This window comes from Kogia breviceps, chromosome 3 (genome assembly GCF_026419965.1).
Source record: "Kogia breviceps isolate mKogBre1 chromosome 3, mKogBre1 haplotype 1, whole genome shotgun sequence".
NCBI lineage: Eukaryota > Metazoa > Chordata > Mammalia > Artiodactyla > Physeteridae > Kogia > Kogia breviceps.
In genome coordinates this window covers 176,420,784-176,438,098 of record NC_081312.1, presented here as the reverse complement: position 1 = coordinate 176,438,098, position 17,315 = coordinate 176,420,784, and the positions used below count along the sequence as shown (strand labels likewise).

The following is a 17,315-nucleotide window of genomic DNA, read 5'->3' as shown; positions in this document are numbered from 1 at the left end:
AAAACGATGCATTAGTTCTTACCTTTTATATTAAATAGGAATGTAAACCTGATTAATCTCTGCAAAATTTTTTTTTGTCCACGAACACCTGCGTTTGTGGCCAACTGGCAGGTATAGGCAATTCATCCGGCTGCCTGCTTCCCTCTTATTATGGGATTGCTCTGAGAGCCCAAGGCTCATTATGCAAAGAGCATCGTTATTAGATGGGTGCACTATTTTTCACCCTCCCGGAAGATGACCTTTAGCATAGGGAGGAAGGTCAGGAAGCGAGCTTCGATATAATGTCGCGAGGAGAGGGGAGTTGACGTAGGAAAAAAGCTCACGCATCCACGCCCCCCAAGTGCGCGGGCCTCACAGGAGGCAGAGCTCAGAGCTTTAGAACAGGAGAAGGCGCGGAGAGTTCGGGGCGTGGTGGGCTGCCTCAGGGTTATCTATGGGAGACCAGCTTTCCTGGGGACATGTCAGCGGCGGCCTGGCCCGTGCGCACCGAGAGCAGGAAGCCGTGAGCCAGGCGGGCAGTGGAAATGGCAGCGGGTCGACTCCCGGGCAGTCTCCAGGCCGCCCGGCGCGCCGGCGCCCCCAGGATTCCGGCTCTCTGCCGGTTCCCCGGGAGTCGCCATGGCAACGGACGCCGGATCCTGGACTCGGCGGGAGGCGCCCGGCCCAGCTGCCACCTCCGCGACTCCGATGGAGAGCCGTGCCGACACGCCCGAGACCGAGGAGTGCTGGAAGATCATCGAGAACCTCGAGTCCACTATTGAGCAATTCCGGTTCAGCCCCAGGTGACCGGCGCGAGCTGCGGCGCCGCGGCCCGCGCTGCCTGCCCCTCCCGCAGGTCAACCCGGCGCCCCGCGCCCCTTCCCGCGCCCCACCGCTCCCCGGGCTCCTGGCTCCAGGCCACAGGGCTGCTGTTTTGATTTCTAAAATGTACTACTGTACACTAAGCACGGACTCTGGAGCCAGACTGCCTGGGTTCGAATCCTAATGACACGCTACAGGGCCCAAGAGTTGGGCGAGTTAGCTAACTTCTCTGTGCCTTGTTATCTCGTGGGGGAAGCAGCCGCGATGGTGATGGTGACGCATAGTGCCTCCTTAACAGTTCATAGCGAACATCCAGTGAGTTAATCTGAGTAAGGTGTTTGGAAGAAAGCCACACATGTAGCGTACATAGTACCACAGAAGTGTTTGCCAATATAACTCTCTGTTATTGACCCTTTTCTCTAGTTTTTCCATCTCATAATCCTTCTTTGCCCCCTCTGCTCCAGTTTTATTTGGATAATATAGAGCTGATGTTTCTTGGGGGAAAAAAAAAAAGGTACTTTTCTTTCTAAAAACCTTTCGAAATCCGTAAGTGGCCTGCGCTAGGTTAGCTGCTGTGGAGGCCCTAAGACCAGGGCCTCGTGGTGCCCCGCGGGCTGGCTGAGAGGCAAGCCCCGCCCACTGAGGCCGCTCCCGTGTGGGAAGAAGGGACCAGAGCCCCGTGGTGGGAACCGACGCAGTGAAGTGGTGCCGCCAGACCAGCTGCCCCCGCTCAACTGTGTTAAGTGGGTGCGTTTGTTAAAAGGGATCAGAACCTGGTTGATTGGTGGTTGCGAAAACACATATTGGCAGCAGCGGATGGTAAGCTCGTTGGGTGCAGTGTCTCACCTGTTCTCGTGGTTGACTGAGAGGAACGACTTCCGCCCTGGCTTCCGCAGCATTCCGTGGTGCGGAGCTTCTCCAGCAAAACGCACTGGCGGTGCTCAGCGGCCAGACTGACAGTGCCAGGGGCTCAGTTCGTGCTTGTTGCGTGAACAGATGCCCGTGTGAGTTTCTCTTCACCTGCGGTGCTGGGGGAGTGGGGGGACGGACTGTGCTGGTTCTCAGGTGTGCGGTGTGAGCGGCAGGGGCTCAGTACTGACTGCAGTCCCGGAATGAGGGAAGAATCGCCCATGCGGAAGCAGCAGTCCACAAACCAACGTAAGCCCGTCCTTTGTGACGTTTAGTTCTAGTCAGGAAACCAGCGATAAACAAGCCGACTCTATAATAAATAAGTTAAGTGGTGGTGAATGCTAAGGGGGAAGCAGAGCCGAAGAAATAGCGTGTGGAGTGGGGAAGGAGGTTGTAATTTTGGATACTGTGGTCAGGGAAGGCTTCTTGGAGATGACTTTTGCGGGGAAGACCTGCCGGCTGGAGGGGGAACCCTCTCAGGGAACAAAGTGTTCCAGGCAAGACAGGAAGCAGAAGAGAGTGGGCGTGGGTTCACCAGGTGGCTGATGCCTCTGGAGCAGGGGGAGAGGAGAGAGCAGTGGAGATGAGGACAGAGGTAAGGGGATGGTGCCGGATGGCCTGGGACCTAGATCCTTGTAAGCACTTCAGCATTGACCTTGAATGAGGTGGTCAGATGTGTTTTTTCAACACTGCCAAGCAATTCTCCAATTCTCAGCAGACACTGACTGCGTGTGTCCTGTAGTTGGCTTATTTATTTATTTTTAATTGAAGTATAGTTGCTGTACAGTATTTTGTAGGTTACAGGTGTACAATATAGTGATTCACAATTTTTAAATGTTACACTCTTCTTACAGTTCTTATAAAATATTGGCTATATTCCCTGTGTTGTATATTATATCCCGTAGCTTACTTAATAGTTTGTACCAATTAATCTCCTACCCCTGTGTTGCCCCTCCCTCTTTCCCTCTCCCTACTGGTAACCACTATTTTGTGCTTGTGTCCTCTAGTTTAACTGGAGATAGTGTCAGATTCCATAGGTTAAGGGCTCAGTCCCATAAGACTGCCCCTGTCCTCCCTCTTCAGAGGCCAATTGCAAGTCCAGGTTGTCACCTGTGCTTCTGACAACCAGCTATAACTCAAGAGGTTCTTCAAGTTCAGTTGATTTGCTAGAGTGGCTCACAGGACTCAAGAATCCAGTATACCTACCCAGTTACTGGTTTATTACAAAGAATATTAAAGGATATGAATGAAGAGCCAGAGGAAGAGATACATAGAGCGAGGTCTGGAAGGGTCTGGAGCACAAGAGCTTCTGTCCCTGTGGAGTTGGGGTCCACCACCCTCCTGGCACATGAGTTCATTCTTGTTCACCAGCCTGGAAGCTCTCTGAACCCTGTAATTCAGGGATGTTTATGAGGCTTCATTGCATGGGCAGAATTGATGGAGTCATTGACTTTTTGTGATTGATTCAACCTCCAGCCCTCTCCAGAGGTGGAATTGGGGGATGGGATGGAAAGTTCTAACCCTCTTTCCATGGTTGGTTCCCCTGGCAACCACCCCAGTCCTTAGGGGCTTTTCAAAAGTCACCTCATTCACATAAAATCAGGTGTGGTTGAAAGGGGCTTCTCACGAATAGCCAAAGACACACCGTTCACCTTTTTCCACTATTTAAGAAACTGAGGACAGAAGACCAAATATTATCAGTATAACAAAAGATTCTCTCATTGTGCTTGTTGCTTAGGAAATTACAAGGGTTTGGGCTGCTGTGAGGCAGGAAGCACGGATGACAACCCAAATATATTTTTTAAAATTATAAATCACACTGTCATAGATGGGAAGACATGAGGGGACTGGAGGAGAGGAATGACATAATCTGGTTTATCTTTCAACAGAATTCCTCTGGCAATTGCTTTGATATTAGACTATAGTGAGGACAGGGCTAGAAACAGGGAAACCAGTTAAGGGACTAGGATAATATGCTTGGTGAAAAATGACCCTGGTGGTAGCAGAAGTTGGAGGTGGTGAGACTAGTCAGGTTCTAGATCTATGTTGAAGGTAGGACTAATGGGCACAGAGTGGGAGCTGGCTAACTGGAAGGATGGAGTTGCCATGGGCTGGGATGGAGACTAGGACACGAATAGCTTTGGGGGGAACACCATGAGCTTACTTTTGGACATAATATCTCAGATGTAACTCTTTAGCCATCCGTCTAGGCTGTTAAGTTGGTAGTTGGTTATGTGAGTCTTTAGAGAAGGAACAGTAATTTACCCTGTGCTCTTCTGAGTTCTTGGCTGAGACAGCCCCGGTTATAAAAGATTTAACAAGAGGAAAACAAACAAGTTTATTAACCTGTATGTCTCATGTATACCTAGGAGTTACCCAGGAAACATGAGTAAAACTCCAAGATGGCCCAAGCCACTGCTTTAAATACCATCTTCAGCTGAAGACAAAAGAAAGATGTAGGGTGGAGGGAGGCCAGTTATGGGAGGTTACCAAGAAGTCCGGTAAAAACCGGTAAGGTCTGTTATGCAGATTTAAAGCGGTGTCTTCTCCTTTAATAAGATTCTTTTGTGGGTTAGAGTCAGCTTCCTGGTAGGAGAGGAAGACACTTACAAATGGAGAGTTCCTTTATATATGTAAATTTCTCTTACAAAGGGGTAACTTCTACTCTGTTTGCAGGGCTGCACCTGTGTCTGTAGTTTCTCAAAAATAATTAGCTCAAAATAATCCTTATGCTAAAGGGGCATATTTCAGGGTGCCATATTCTGCTACCTTTAAAGCCTAAAGTTCAGAAGAGAGGCCCAGGATGGCTGTACCTTGTGGGGGTAATTGGCACAAAGATGGATCTAGAGCTGGGGAACTTGGTCACATCACCCAGGCAGTGAGTGAAAAGAAGTGTGTAAGCCTTGGGGCACATCAAAGTTGTGTGCTCTTTGAAGAGGAAAAGGTGGAAGCAATATTTTCCTTAGTTAAAATTGAGCAGTACACCATAGTGAAAGTTTGGTGCCCTTAATGCCACTTTCTTTGACTAATTCATTAATGAGCATTTGTTAGGATAGATTATTCTAGGATTTAGTGAGATGTGTCATTGCATTCTGATAATAAATATTCATGGATGTATTTTCTATAAGTTAACATGTTAATTTTGTATCTAATTTATTTGAAAAAAACCCTGTAATTTCTATTTTTCCAAGACTGTATTTGATGCATAACAACTAAGCTATTATTCAGAAATCAAATTGTTAAACCTGTAAATAAGGACCGTGTAGGAACCACTTGGTTTGTTGGGATGTTGGTTTCCATTCTAGGCAGAGGGGTTGTTATCTAAAATTAGAGACATTTGGAATTTGATGGGAAGCTGAAGAATGAACTTCCATGTTTCACTTAGATTCTGAATGAGCCAGAACTTTCTAAATCAGTCATTCAAAAAGTTAGGACCAGTTAGGGATAGTAGAGCCATAGGCCTGTTCTTTGAGCCTCATCTTCCATATCTTCAGAACAAGAAAGGTAGATAACCTGAGAAGACAATGTGTGTGTATTAAGACGTATATCTTGACTAAGCACATAGGACAAGTTAAGCGTTCAATTGTTTTGTTTCTTTTTTGGGGGCTGCGTTGGGTCTTTGTTGCTGCATGCGGGCTTTCTCTAGCTGCGGCCAGCAGGGCTACTCTTCGTTGCGGTGCGCAGGCTTCTCACTGCAGTGGCTTCTCTTGTTGAGGAGCACAGGCTCTAGGCGTGCAGCTTCAGTAGTTGCAGCACGCGGGCTCAGTAGTTGTGGCACACAGGCTTAGTTGCTCTGCAGCACGTGGGGGATCTTCTGGGACCAGGGCTCGAACCCGTGTCCCCTGCATTGGCAGGCGGATTCTTAACCACTGCGCCACCAGGGAAGTCCACATTCAATTGTTAAAAAACAAAATTCAACCCAGTAGATTTGAAGATCTAATTGGTTTAATTAGGTGATTTATGAATTGGGCAGCATTTTGTCTAGGCATTAGAAGGGTGCTCCAAGGGGGTTGTACAAAATGGGAGGTTTCTATAGGAAAAAGAGCTATTAGTGAAAGAGAAGAAAGCATTGCTTTTAGGCTTATCTTTTTGGGGAAAGGGAAAGGCAGGGATTTTATCATGCAGATTGCCTCTTCTTCCTCTGGGGGCAGAGTGGAGAGCCCCCCCACCCAAACCCTTAACCTATTCCAGACCGGTTGATTAGGATTACATTTCTGGGAAAGGTTGAAACTGCAATTAAGTCAAGTATTAAGTCTAGATTTGGGCTTTAGAACGAGTAATGCCATTTTGAGCCTGTGGTTTTCTCTTTAACACAGTAAATAGGCACTAATATTATTTCTAGACACCCTGGAGGAGGTATCTATAAAATTCTTGAACCTGGTTTTAAAATATCATACTGTATTACTATAATATTATGGCATCAGATGGAATAGCTGAAAACATTATTCCAAGTTTCTAAATCATATCCTGAAGATATATGTATTGGGGGTGGGGTGTTTTTTTTTTTTTTTAACCTCTATTTTTTTTCCTAGCTTTGAGATATAATTGACATGTAACATTATATATTTATTATAAAACCTACTCACATTCATAGTTTACTACCTACCACAGATCTTTTGCTTAAAGTGGGAAGAAAGGAAAGAACATACGTGGTCAAGCTTATTGAAAAATGCAGCTGAGTAGTAAAAAGGAGCTGCTTGGTGCCGGAATGGGTAAAGGATTGCATTTCCAGGCTGGAAGGGTGAGTCACCGAGTTCTGTTAAATGGGAGGCGTTGCAGAATATAAAGAAACAGGCTAAGTTTAGTTTGTTGTTTGTATTTATCGTATTGATGTAACACTCAAGAGTCCAAACAGGCGGCAGAAACCCCACCAGTATTTGAACAGGGAGCAAACATTTCCCGTTTCTTCTTAAATATTAAAAGAGGATTTTTTAACTAGTAAAAGGTGGTAAAGGTGATAAAAGACCCTAAGCAGCATTGTTGTATTGAATGCAAAGGCAGCTGTGACCCCAAGGGCAGAGGAGGCCTAAGCGCAGAAGGGACTAAGATTCAGCAGGCTCCCACCCACCAAATGCTGAGATGAAGACCTCTTGGGAGAGGGTGTGGCTGGTGGTAGAGACACCTGCCAGAGGGTGCTGACCAGAGTGTCACCGAGTCCAAGCCCGCTCTGCATGCCGTACCACAGGCAAGTAAATCGGGAGACGGGGTGTTGAGGCAAGGAACATGACTTTATTCGGAAAGCAGGCAGACGGAAAAGATGGGAGACTAGTATCTCCAAGAAAACCCATCTTATCGGGGTGTGTATGCCAGTTTCTTTGATGGAACAGAGAGGGGGAGGGGGGAGGAAGTAAAGTAAGAAGGCCATAAGTCTTGCAAATATCTCCTGGAATGGCCAGCCTCAGGGAGGGGATGTGTTAATTTCTTCTTTCTTGCAGCCATTCACAAGTGGACAGGGTCAGGATGTTTCCCTGAACAAAGGCACTTTTGTTTAACATTCAGGCAGAGGGGCAGGGTTCCCCAAGGCAGGCCATTATGTATGGAGAGTATCCTTTTAGAGAACAAAAGCAACGGGAAGGAAAGGTTAAAATAAAAGAAACAGATCCAACATGGAGTCTGATTTAGCTCTTCCTGGTAACAAGAGCTGGTCCATGTGTTACCAAGGTCCGGCTGCTCGCTGCTGGAAAGCCAACTGTCGAGAGACAAGTGTCGGTAGGAAAGGAAAGGTTGCTTTATTTCGGAGGCCCGCAACTGGAGGCGGGGAGGGCGGACGCCTGTTCAAAGGCCGATTCCCATCCAACTCCGACAATCAGGAGGTAAGAGCCTTTATAGACAGAGTAAGGCTGCTACAGGCAGAAACAGCACAGTCAGCTCTGACAGTCACCTTGAAATTGGTCATCGGTGGTCTGATCTCCATCATCTCGATGGTATTAGGTACAGTTAATCTTCAGTTCCAGGGTCGGTTTGTTTCCATTTCTTTGAGGCCAGTTCTTGGAATTGTGGCAGCTTATGTCAGGGCTACAGCCTGGTTATCACATAGTTAACTTCTAACACCTGGTGAGGGTTTCAGTATCTATAAGACAGCTCACGGGATATGGCTCAGAATTTACCTATAGCCCTTAAGGAGGAGCTAAAGGTCCTTGACTTTGCTTAATGACGAAGCTATTATTATTTGGTCTCCTTTGACTGTTTTCCTCTGTTTCTGCATTTTCTCACTTCTCTGATTAACCTTATTCTTTGGCTAAAGTTTTTCCACAGACAAAAGGCAGGCTGAGGACATGGGGGGCAAGCACCATAGGGTCCTGCTCCGTTTCACATAGGCGTGGCTTGTTGAGTGGCCAAGGAACTTGGTGAAAGATACAGGCAAGCCAAGGTTCTGTACATAGCTGGGAGATCCATATCGTCATTCTTGAAGGCCCTGAGTCCTCAAAAGTCCTGTCTGTTTTGGGGGGATTGCTGTATTTTTCCATTAATCTTTGCTGTTGGACGTGGAAATGCTGAGAGTTACTCCAGAGAAACTCTTGGGTTCCAGACGCAGTTCTTGACTCCACTGTGTACCGACAACCTGTTTTCCTCTTGATAATCCGAATTAATCACTTCAACCAGTAGAGTGCCCCCTTTCCCTGCCTTTGGTTTAGTGGTGTAAGGATCACACAGTGTGGCCAGGTACCAGTTCAATTCACTCTCATCTAATTCAGTGGAAACATTGTTGTGCTTCCTAGTAGAAGCATTCTCCCCTTGGGACCTAAGACCTCCAAGCCAGCAGATCATGAAGTTGCTGGGACAGGAAAGCAGTGATTTTAGGGGTGGATTAGTAGTTGTAAGAGTGAGAGGATCCTCTTCCCCTTTTACCCCTCAATTTCTGGACCTGTGGCTGTGGGAGAGATGGCATCTTGTACTGATTCAAAGTGTAGAGGAAGAAAAGTAATTTTGTTGCAGGAAGGGGGACCCCTTCCAGGGCCCGAGAGTGGGCTCTTGTCTAACACTAAGAAATGAATGGTCCGAGGAGACACACGTGTTGGCAAAGCAAGAGACTTTATTGGGAAGGGGTGCCTGGGTGGAGAGCAGCAGGGTGAGGGAACCCAGGATAACTGCTCTGCCATGTGGCTTGCAGTCCCGGGTTCTATGGTAATGGGGTTAGTTTCTGAGTTGTCTCTGGCCAGTCATTCTGACTCTGGGTCTTTCCTGGTGGTGCAGTCATTGCTCAGCCAAGACGGATTCCAGCGAGAAGGATTCTGGGAGGTTGGTAGGACATATGGGCTTGCATCTCCTCTCTCCTTTTGACCTTTCCTGAATTCTTTCCTGTGGTGGTAACTTGTTAGTTCCATGTTCCTTACCAGGACCTCCTGTTGTCAAGAAACTGATGCAAGTGGCTACTATCTTGTCTGGCCAGGGTGGGCGGTTTCAGTCAGTGGTTCCCATAACAATTTTCCTTCTACCCTTTCTCTGTTATTGGCTGAGAGCCCCCCCCCACCCCCGTAAAAAAAGACAGATTAACTGGAGAAAAAAAATATATAACCAACAGAAGTTTAATAACATGTATACCTCCTGTATACAAGCGAGATACCCAGCAAAACTGAATAACTCAGTTATGAAATGGCCCATGCCACCACCTTAAATATCACCTCCAGCTAAACACAAAATAAGATGTTGAGGGTGAGGATGGAGCCAGTTATGGGAGGTTCTGAGGAAAAGCACGATAAACAAGGGGATGGTTGTTATGCAGCTTTAAGTCCATGTCTTCTACATTGTAAGAGTTTCTAGAAATTTAGTCATTCTCTTCCTGGTACAGCCCAGAAGACAAGCTCACAACAGAGATTTTCCTTACAAATGTAACTGTCTCTTACAAAAGGGTAACTTTTATTCTGTTTTCAGAGCTTCTCTTGTGTGTGTAGTTTCTTTTTTTAAAAAAATATTTTACCATTTTATTTATTTATTTTATAAATTTATTTTTGGCTGTGTTGGGTCCTTGTTGCTGCGCACGGGCTTTCTCTAGTTGGGGTGAGAAAAGAGTAGCGGGTGCTACTCTTTGTTGTGGTGTCCGGGCTTCTCACTGGAGTGGCTTCTCTTGTTGCAGAGCATGGGCTCTAGGCGTGCGGGCTTCAGTAGTTGTGGCATGTGGGCTCAGTAGTTGTGGCTCGTGGGCTGTAGAGCACAGGCTCAGTAGTTGTGGTGCATAGGCTTAGCTGCTCTGCGGCTTGTGGGATCTTCCCGGACCAGGGCTCGAACCCATGTCCCCTGCATTGTCAGGAGGATTCTTAACAACTGCGCCACCAGGGAAGTCCTGTAGTTTCTTAAAAATAACTAGCTCAAGGGCTTCCCTGGTGGCGCAGTGGTTGAGAGTCCGCCTGCCAATGCAGGAGACATGGGTTCGTGCCCCCGTCCGGGAAGATCCCACATGCCGTGGAGCAGCTAGGCCCGTGAGCCATGGCCGCGGAGCCTGTGCTCCGCGACGGGAGAGGCCACAGCAGTGAGAGGCCCGTGTACCACAAAAAAAAAAAAAAAAAAAAAAAAACAACTAGCTCAAGATAATCCTTATGTCAAAGAGGCATATTTTGGGGTGGCAAATTCTGCTCCCCTTTGAAAGCACGTACTACATCCTATAAGACAGAACCACGTCCTTTTGTGGATTTGTCTCTCAACTGCCATGACTTGAGTCTTCAATAAGCCATTCTACCTTTCCACTAGGTCAGCTCTACTGGGTATGGGATATGTGATAAGACTGTTACCCCCAAACTGGGTTCACCTCTTGGTGGGTGTTGAGCCAAAAGACACAACCAAGCCGAAGATTGGGAGAAGGAAGGACTTATTACTTGCAGCAAGTAAGGGGAACACTGGTGATCTCTCTCGCAAAGCAGTGTCTCCCCAAACAGCAAAACTGGGGACATTTAAACTAAGGGTTCATGCATATTCATAAAGGGACTTGAGTAGAGGAGAATTCAGCATAGAATTGCGGCAGGAGGTGACAGAGTCCAAGGTTTAGTTGATTGAAGTCAAGAGGGTCAACGTCATCATATTCCCATTCCGTCCTCCACCTGGGTGGGGGCCTTAGTTTCTGCAGAACTCAAAGATACATTATAATGTATATCTCTTGAGGAGGAACTAGGATCCTGTTTTATCACTGACCTGTTGTTTCTTGACTGCATTTCCTTTGTTCCTGCATTTCCCTCACTTCCTGTAAGGTCATTAATTATGGAGACCTGTTCAAGGGCAAGCACTGTGGCCAGGCTTAGATCACAAAACGGCGTAGGCCAGAAATGGCTTCTCTTATGTCAAGAAAGCCATGCCTGGCTCTCTTTCTTCATGAACCCTCCTACCTTATCTACTTATAAGACCAGTCAATTCCGTGGGCATGGGTCCATTGCTGTACTTCTTTTGCCGTGAAATAGAGTACCTTGATTAGAAGTGATGCCATGTCCAATGTTATGATGGTGGATGAGGCCTTCTGTTACTCAATGGATGATGGTTCTGGTGGCCTCGGCCTGCAGTGGCATGGAGCAGGATTTTAGTTCCCAGCCAAAGATTGAAGTCAGGCCTCAGCAGTGAGAGCCCCAAATCCTAGCCACTAGACCACCAGGGAACAGTGGTCAGTGACAAGGCCCTGGCCTGTACAGCTTTGCAGAAAGTGAATTTCCACAAAGAAATGGGAAGTAGTGAAACAAAGTGTTTATTAGGAGGAAAAAGAGTATGTGTGGATAGACACATAGGCGGCCTCAGAGAGAATCATGCCTTCGTGGTAGTTTGAATCACTTACATGGGGCATTTCTTCTGGGTTTTCTTTGGCCAGTCAACTTGCTTTGCCTGGTTCTGAGTCCGTATTTGTTTTATCTCAGGGTCCTCCCCTGCGTGCGCGCATCTCTTAGCCAAGATGGATTCTAGTGAAGAGGCCTGTGGGTAGGTTGATGTCTCTCCCTTTTGACCTCCAAGGAGCCTTTCTGCTCTTGTATAGTCAGGAGGGGCTCCTTGACCTCAAGAATGAGAAATATGTGGTCTCTTATCTGGGCAGGGCTTAGCTCCTCCTCCTCTTCAACTTGGAGTATCTGTCCACAGGGGACAAACCCCAGCTGCTCAGCCTGGGGCCCATCTATCTCCCACCTCAGTTCTGGTAGATGCGTCATGGTCAGGGAATGCAAATCCATATCCAGTATGTGTCTATCCCAATGAGGATGATGGGAGAGGTTCAATGTTACCAGCCTGCCACCAGGTGGTTGGCTATCCTCACTAGGAAATATTGCCATATTAGGGGCTCTCTACGTGGGCTGATTAGGCCCTCAGGGCTTGCAGCAGTCAGGCCAGCCTTGGTAAGGAGAAGTCCATTGTTTTGAACTCCATCCCTGCCACCATGGCCATTTTGTTGAAGGGCGATAGAGCGAGAACTGGGGTGGCTATGGAAACTGACTGATACCCACAGGGTGTGTCTTGTTACCTACCTGATTACTGAGCACTTTTTCTGTAGTGGATCACATGTGAGCATTCACATGGGGCACAAAATTTTTTGTTTGTTTGTTTGTTTTTTTCTTTTGCGGTAAGCGGGCCTCTCACTGTTGCGGCCTCTCCCGTTGCGGAGCACAGGCTCCGGACGCGCAGGCTCAGCGGCCATGGCTCACGGGCCCAACCGCACCGGGGCACGAACCCATGTCCCCTGCATCGGCAGACGGACTCTCAGCCACTGCGCCACCAGGGAAGCCCAAGGGCACAAAATGTTTACAGCCCGTACCCGTTCTTAAAGTCTCATCCACGGAACTCTCCCTTAGACTTGCTTGTCACCAGTCTCTCAATCTTGCTCCTTCCAAGTTCCTGACCATCCAGTTAAGCCTTTAGCCACTACCCATAAATTAATACAGACGTGTGGTTCTGGCCATTTCTCATCCAGAAAAAGTAGTAAAACCAAATGTACTAGTTCAGGTTCTGTCCAGTGGGAGGGCTTTTCTTCATGGCTATTCTTCAGGGTCACCTCCGAGTGAGGCTATACGATGGCAGGTATCCACCTTCTGGTGGCAGCGCCATCGTTAACCATTCTTGAGTTTTTTCTTCCTCAGCTCATCATCCAGAAGTTCCCGTGAGGCCGTAGCTGTGGACTGAGGGGGAAGAGGCCCAGGGCCACTTACTCCTATAAACTGCTTTCCTTCTTCCTGAGCCTGGTGTCTTATGCGTCACTCCCACCTGATGAGAGATTGAAGCCTCTCTTGCCCAACTTCATGGTTTGGTGGTTCAGATAAAACCCAGTTTGTCCTGGGAAACCCAGGCCAGTAAGGTCACCCGGTGACTCATGGTTAGGCATTCAGTCTCTCCAAGGCTCAGAAGCAAAGCTAGAGGCGCTTTTCTCGAGAGGATGATAGTCATCTACACAGGAGGGCATAAGATTTACTTCGAAATCCTAGAGGTCTCTGCTGCGATTTTGTGATGGGTGCTTGCCAAAGGGTCAACCAGATCGTACCTGGTTGTTCCAGACACTCTTGAGAGTCCCATTGTATCTGCTGGTTCGTGGCATCCAAGTGGAAGAGCAGCTTGCCCTGCAATCTGGGTTTCTCTTACTCTAGGCTCCAATAAAAGCAGGCTCCTTACTTGTGACTTGGAAAACGGGTTGAAGTAGCACACACAAATGTGGTATATGTTGCTTCCAGATTCACATTTCATTGTTCATTCAGGCCTAAAATACTGACAGTTCTTACTGGGTGAAATTGGTAAAATTTGAGCTTGCTTGAAGGATGCACGGGACTTTAAAAAAAAATAGTTTATTTTGAAATAATTTCAAATCTACAGAAAAGTTGTCAGAACAGAACGAAGGACTCCCACATCCCCTTCACCTAGATTCTTCAGTTCTTAACATTTTACCATATTTGTTTTCTCTCTCCTCCTCTCCCCCGTACACATTCACACACACATACAAACACTCAGACATTCATTATCATCAGTCTTTTTAGAACCTTTTGAGAGCAAGCTATAGACATGGTTCCCATCACTCCTAAGCATTCAAGTGTGTTTTTCCTAAAAGGGATACTTCCCTACATGACCAACACAGCTCTCAAATCAGCAGATTGACATTGCACAGCCCTATAACAAGCCCCTTTCAAGCTGTGCCAAGTGTACCGGCAGTGACTCTTTCTTTCCTTTCTGGTCCAGGAGTCTATCTAGGAGTGTGTGTTGTCTTTAGCTATCCTGTCCCCTCAGACATGTTCAGCAGGAAGAGTTCCTCAGCCTCTCCCTGTTGTTCATGTCCTTGACACTTTTTTTTAAAAGTACAGACATTCTGTAGCATGACCAGCTCTACCTGGGTCCATCTACTGTTTGCTTATAACCAGACTCAGCTCACGCATTCTTGGCAGGAATGCTAGAGAAATGGAGTCTTAACCCCTGGACCACCTGGGAATCCTAGTAGTTCTGTTCTTAATTTTTCAACAAAATATCCTTTTCCTAATCAAACTTCCACTGACCAGCCTTAGCCTTTAAGCCAAGCTTAGCCCTAGCTGCCATTGATAACTCCCACCTTAATCAGTCCCCTCTATGGTGGCTGCCAAATGGTGATTCTGTTTTCATCATTCTTTTCTAATACATTTACTAGAGCTTCCCATTCTCATTTATCTGTTTATTCATTCATTTATGTCAGTGTGGACTGCTGGATTCATATTTCATTCAATAGGTTGTAAGCTGATACTTTAATCATTTATTTATTTATTTAAATTATTTATCTTATTTATTTATTTTTGGCCGCATTGGGTCTTCATTGCTGTGCGCAGGCTTTCTCTAGTTGCGGCAAGTGGTGGCTACTCTTCGTTGCGGTGTGCGGGCTTCTCATTGTGGTGGCTCCTCGTTGCAGATAGCGCGGGCTCTAGGCGCGTGGGCTTCAGTAGCTGTGGCATGTGGGCTCAGTAGCTGTGGCTTGCAGGCTCTACAGCGCATGCTCAGTAGTTGTGGCGCATGGGCTTAGTTGCTTCAAGGCATGTGGGATCTTCCCGGACCAGGGCTCAAACCCGTGTCCCCTGCATTAGCAGGAGGATTCCTAACCACTGCACCACCAGGGAAGTCCCTCATCATTTATTTTGATGCTCAAATTGTCCCAGATATGACCAGTGGGAATCTCTTCAATCTAGTGTCTGTGTCATTCTCAGGTGTCCCCATCATTTTTTGAGTATTTCCTCGCTTTCTGGAATAACAAGATGTTCCAGGCTCATTTTATACTTTTGTTATCCCAGCTTTGGAACCAGCCATTGTTCCAAGAAGCCCGGGTTCCTTTTAGTGCAGAATGGTATTTAAAAACCAACATCTGAGTGTTCAGTGTCCTCATTGTTACTGGGGTGTCATTGCTTCTAGGCTCTCATATTGGACAGAACTAGAAACAAAGGTATATAAATATATGTACATATGTATGATATATGCACACATTCATATGCACATATATGTACCTATAACTATTTATCTGTCTACGTACGTAATTATTTAACCATGCCCTCATGCCAGAGCTTCCAATTCCATTACATTGCCTTGAGGCATATTCCAGCCTACTCTTTTTTTAAGTTTGTAAATATCATGTTGGGCACTGAAGAACTTGACTTCTATCATCTTAGTACACTTACTCGTTCGTTCAGTGTATCCAGTCTCCCAGCCATGCAGGCTCTCTCCTCTGCCTGCTGCCTCTGTGCTGCTGCCCCTGTTCTCCCAACTGCCCTCCATCCTTGGCTACTGGAACTGTTGGCCTTCTGCTCTGCATGGCTCTCAGCCTTTTTCATCACTGAACAATTGACCCATCTCATTGGCCACCATGTTGATTCCTGTCCTCTGGGAAGGGAAGGGAAGGGGGAAGGAAAAGGAAGGTGGAAAAGAAAGTGACTACGTGTGATTTTGATAGGTAGAACTGTAGGGAAACTGTCCTAGGCTGAGATACTGCCTAGGTATAGATGTATTTTGGGAACTTTTAACAGGAAGATGTGCGACAGGTGAGTATGGTACATGGGGTATACTTAATGAGAGATGAGGCTTACCACTACCTCAGAATATGTAACATGTTTTTGTTTACTTGTTTACTGGTTGTCTCTCCCTTTAGAATGTAAGTTCCACGAGAACAAAAACTTTGCCTTGTCCACTGCTGTTATCCTTGGTGCCAAAAATAGTGCCTGGCAAATAGTAGGTACTCAATTATTCTTTGTTAAACACATGAAGCTCCGAAAAGTAGTTTGCCTGCGTATTTTGGAGGTCAGAATAAGAAGATTGAGTTTAATTTTCTTAAGCAGGGGAAGGCTGTCAAAGTCCTCCATAGTGGGGTAGTGGTACAACCTGAGTTTTAGTAAGATACCTCTAGGAACAATGGGAATGATAGATGAAAATGAGAAAGGATTTGGAGACGCAGTCATTTTAGGAAATGTTTATTATCTATATTTTTGTGGGACGCTTGTTAAGAAGTATAATGATTTTATTTTTATTTCATGTTTTAAAAGATTCCCAAATGTATCATAAAAGAATTTCATTAAAATTTCTAAAACACATAGTCTAGAAAAAAATTTACCACATGGACAGTTTGTCATCAATATTTGTCAGCTTTGAAAAGTACCAAGAACATTTTCCCTGAAATTTTATGTCATCACCACTTAAAAGTTGGTTTCTCCTATTTGTTATAAATTGCTTTAAAAAGTACATTAAAATTTTTTTATCATAATTGATCATATGATTCATCCATTTCTATAGTTCAGTACAATATTATACATATTTAATTTTAACATAGTGATTATAATTTAGTAGTGGTTTTCCCAAGTTATTTTCAAAAATGGTTATAGATTTTAGATAGACAAAGCCTTAAATATTGGTGATCTTTTCAGTTGATTGCTATATCTTAGTTTTCTTATTTTTTTTTTTTAAGGAATTGAATACAACAAGCATTTATCAAGAGGATTTTATGGGTCAGGTACTTGTCAAGGACTCTGCAGTGTGTGAGATCTTACCCTCCTTACAAGCTAATATGTTTGCTTGTTACTGTTTCATAGCTGTTGGCAAAAGACATGACTCCTGGGTCAGAGACAAAGGACTTCACCATGGCAGAAGAAGTATTAGTGATTCATGTTTATTTGCATTGACTCCCCATGCCCCCTAAGTTCCATGAGGGTGTCACAAAAGACCTATCATGGATACCTGTACACAGTAGTGAGTGGTATTAAAGGAGAGGATCCCTGAGCTTGGGGGGTTCACCACTTTTGCAGTAAGGAGTAGCAGGCCTGCTTCTTGGCAGGGGAAAGACATTACCTTATCCTTCAAGGTTGCTCACGGCAAACACACCTCAGGAATGGCCCAAGGAAAGAGTGATTGGGGCCTTTGTATTCTTGGCATGCCCAGAAAGAACATGCAGGGACGCTTGGGCCGATGGAGATTGCCTCTCCCAAAGGTGCTGTGTTAGTGAGAAAAAAATAGCCTCCTAAAATGAAGTAGGCCAAATCTAAAATACAATTTTTTTGTGGGAAAACACTAGAAATTTTCATTGAAATTGAGATGTACAGCATTACGGATGCTCCCTCTGCATTGAAAAATGCTGCTGACTAGGTCTGTCATCAGTATAATATTGATGGGTGTGTGGAAGGTTAGTTGAAAATTTAGTGGGATTAGTTGAAAATCAATACAGTGTA

The 17,315-nt window shown here is 45.8% G+C and overlaps 1 protein-coding gene across 1 annotated transcript in view; it reads left to right on the top strand.

Annotated features, from left to right (window-relative positions):
- The first annotated feature begins 374 nt into the window (after positions 1–374).
- The window catches only part of C3H10orf67 (chromosome 3 C10orf67 homolog), a 115,689-nt gene continuing 98,748 nt past the window's right edge, over positions 375–17,315 (top strand). Inside the window, exon 1 of the mRNA XM_067030739.1 lies at positions 375–782. Coding sequence (XP_066886840.1) covers positions 619–782 — 164 coding nt within the window. The 5' untranslated portion in view covers positions 375–618. The remainder of the gene's footprint in view (positions 783–17,315) is intronic.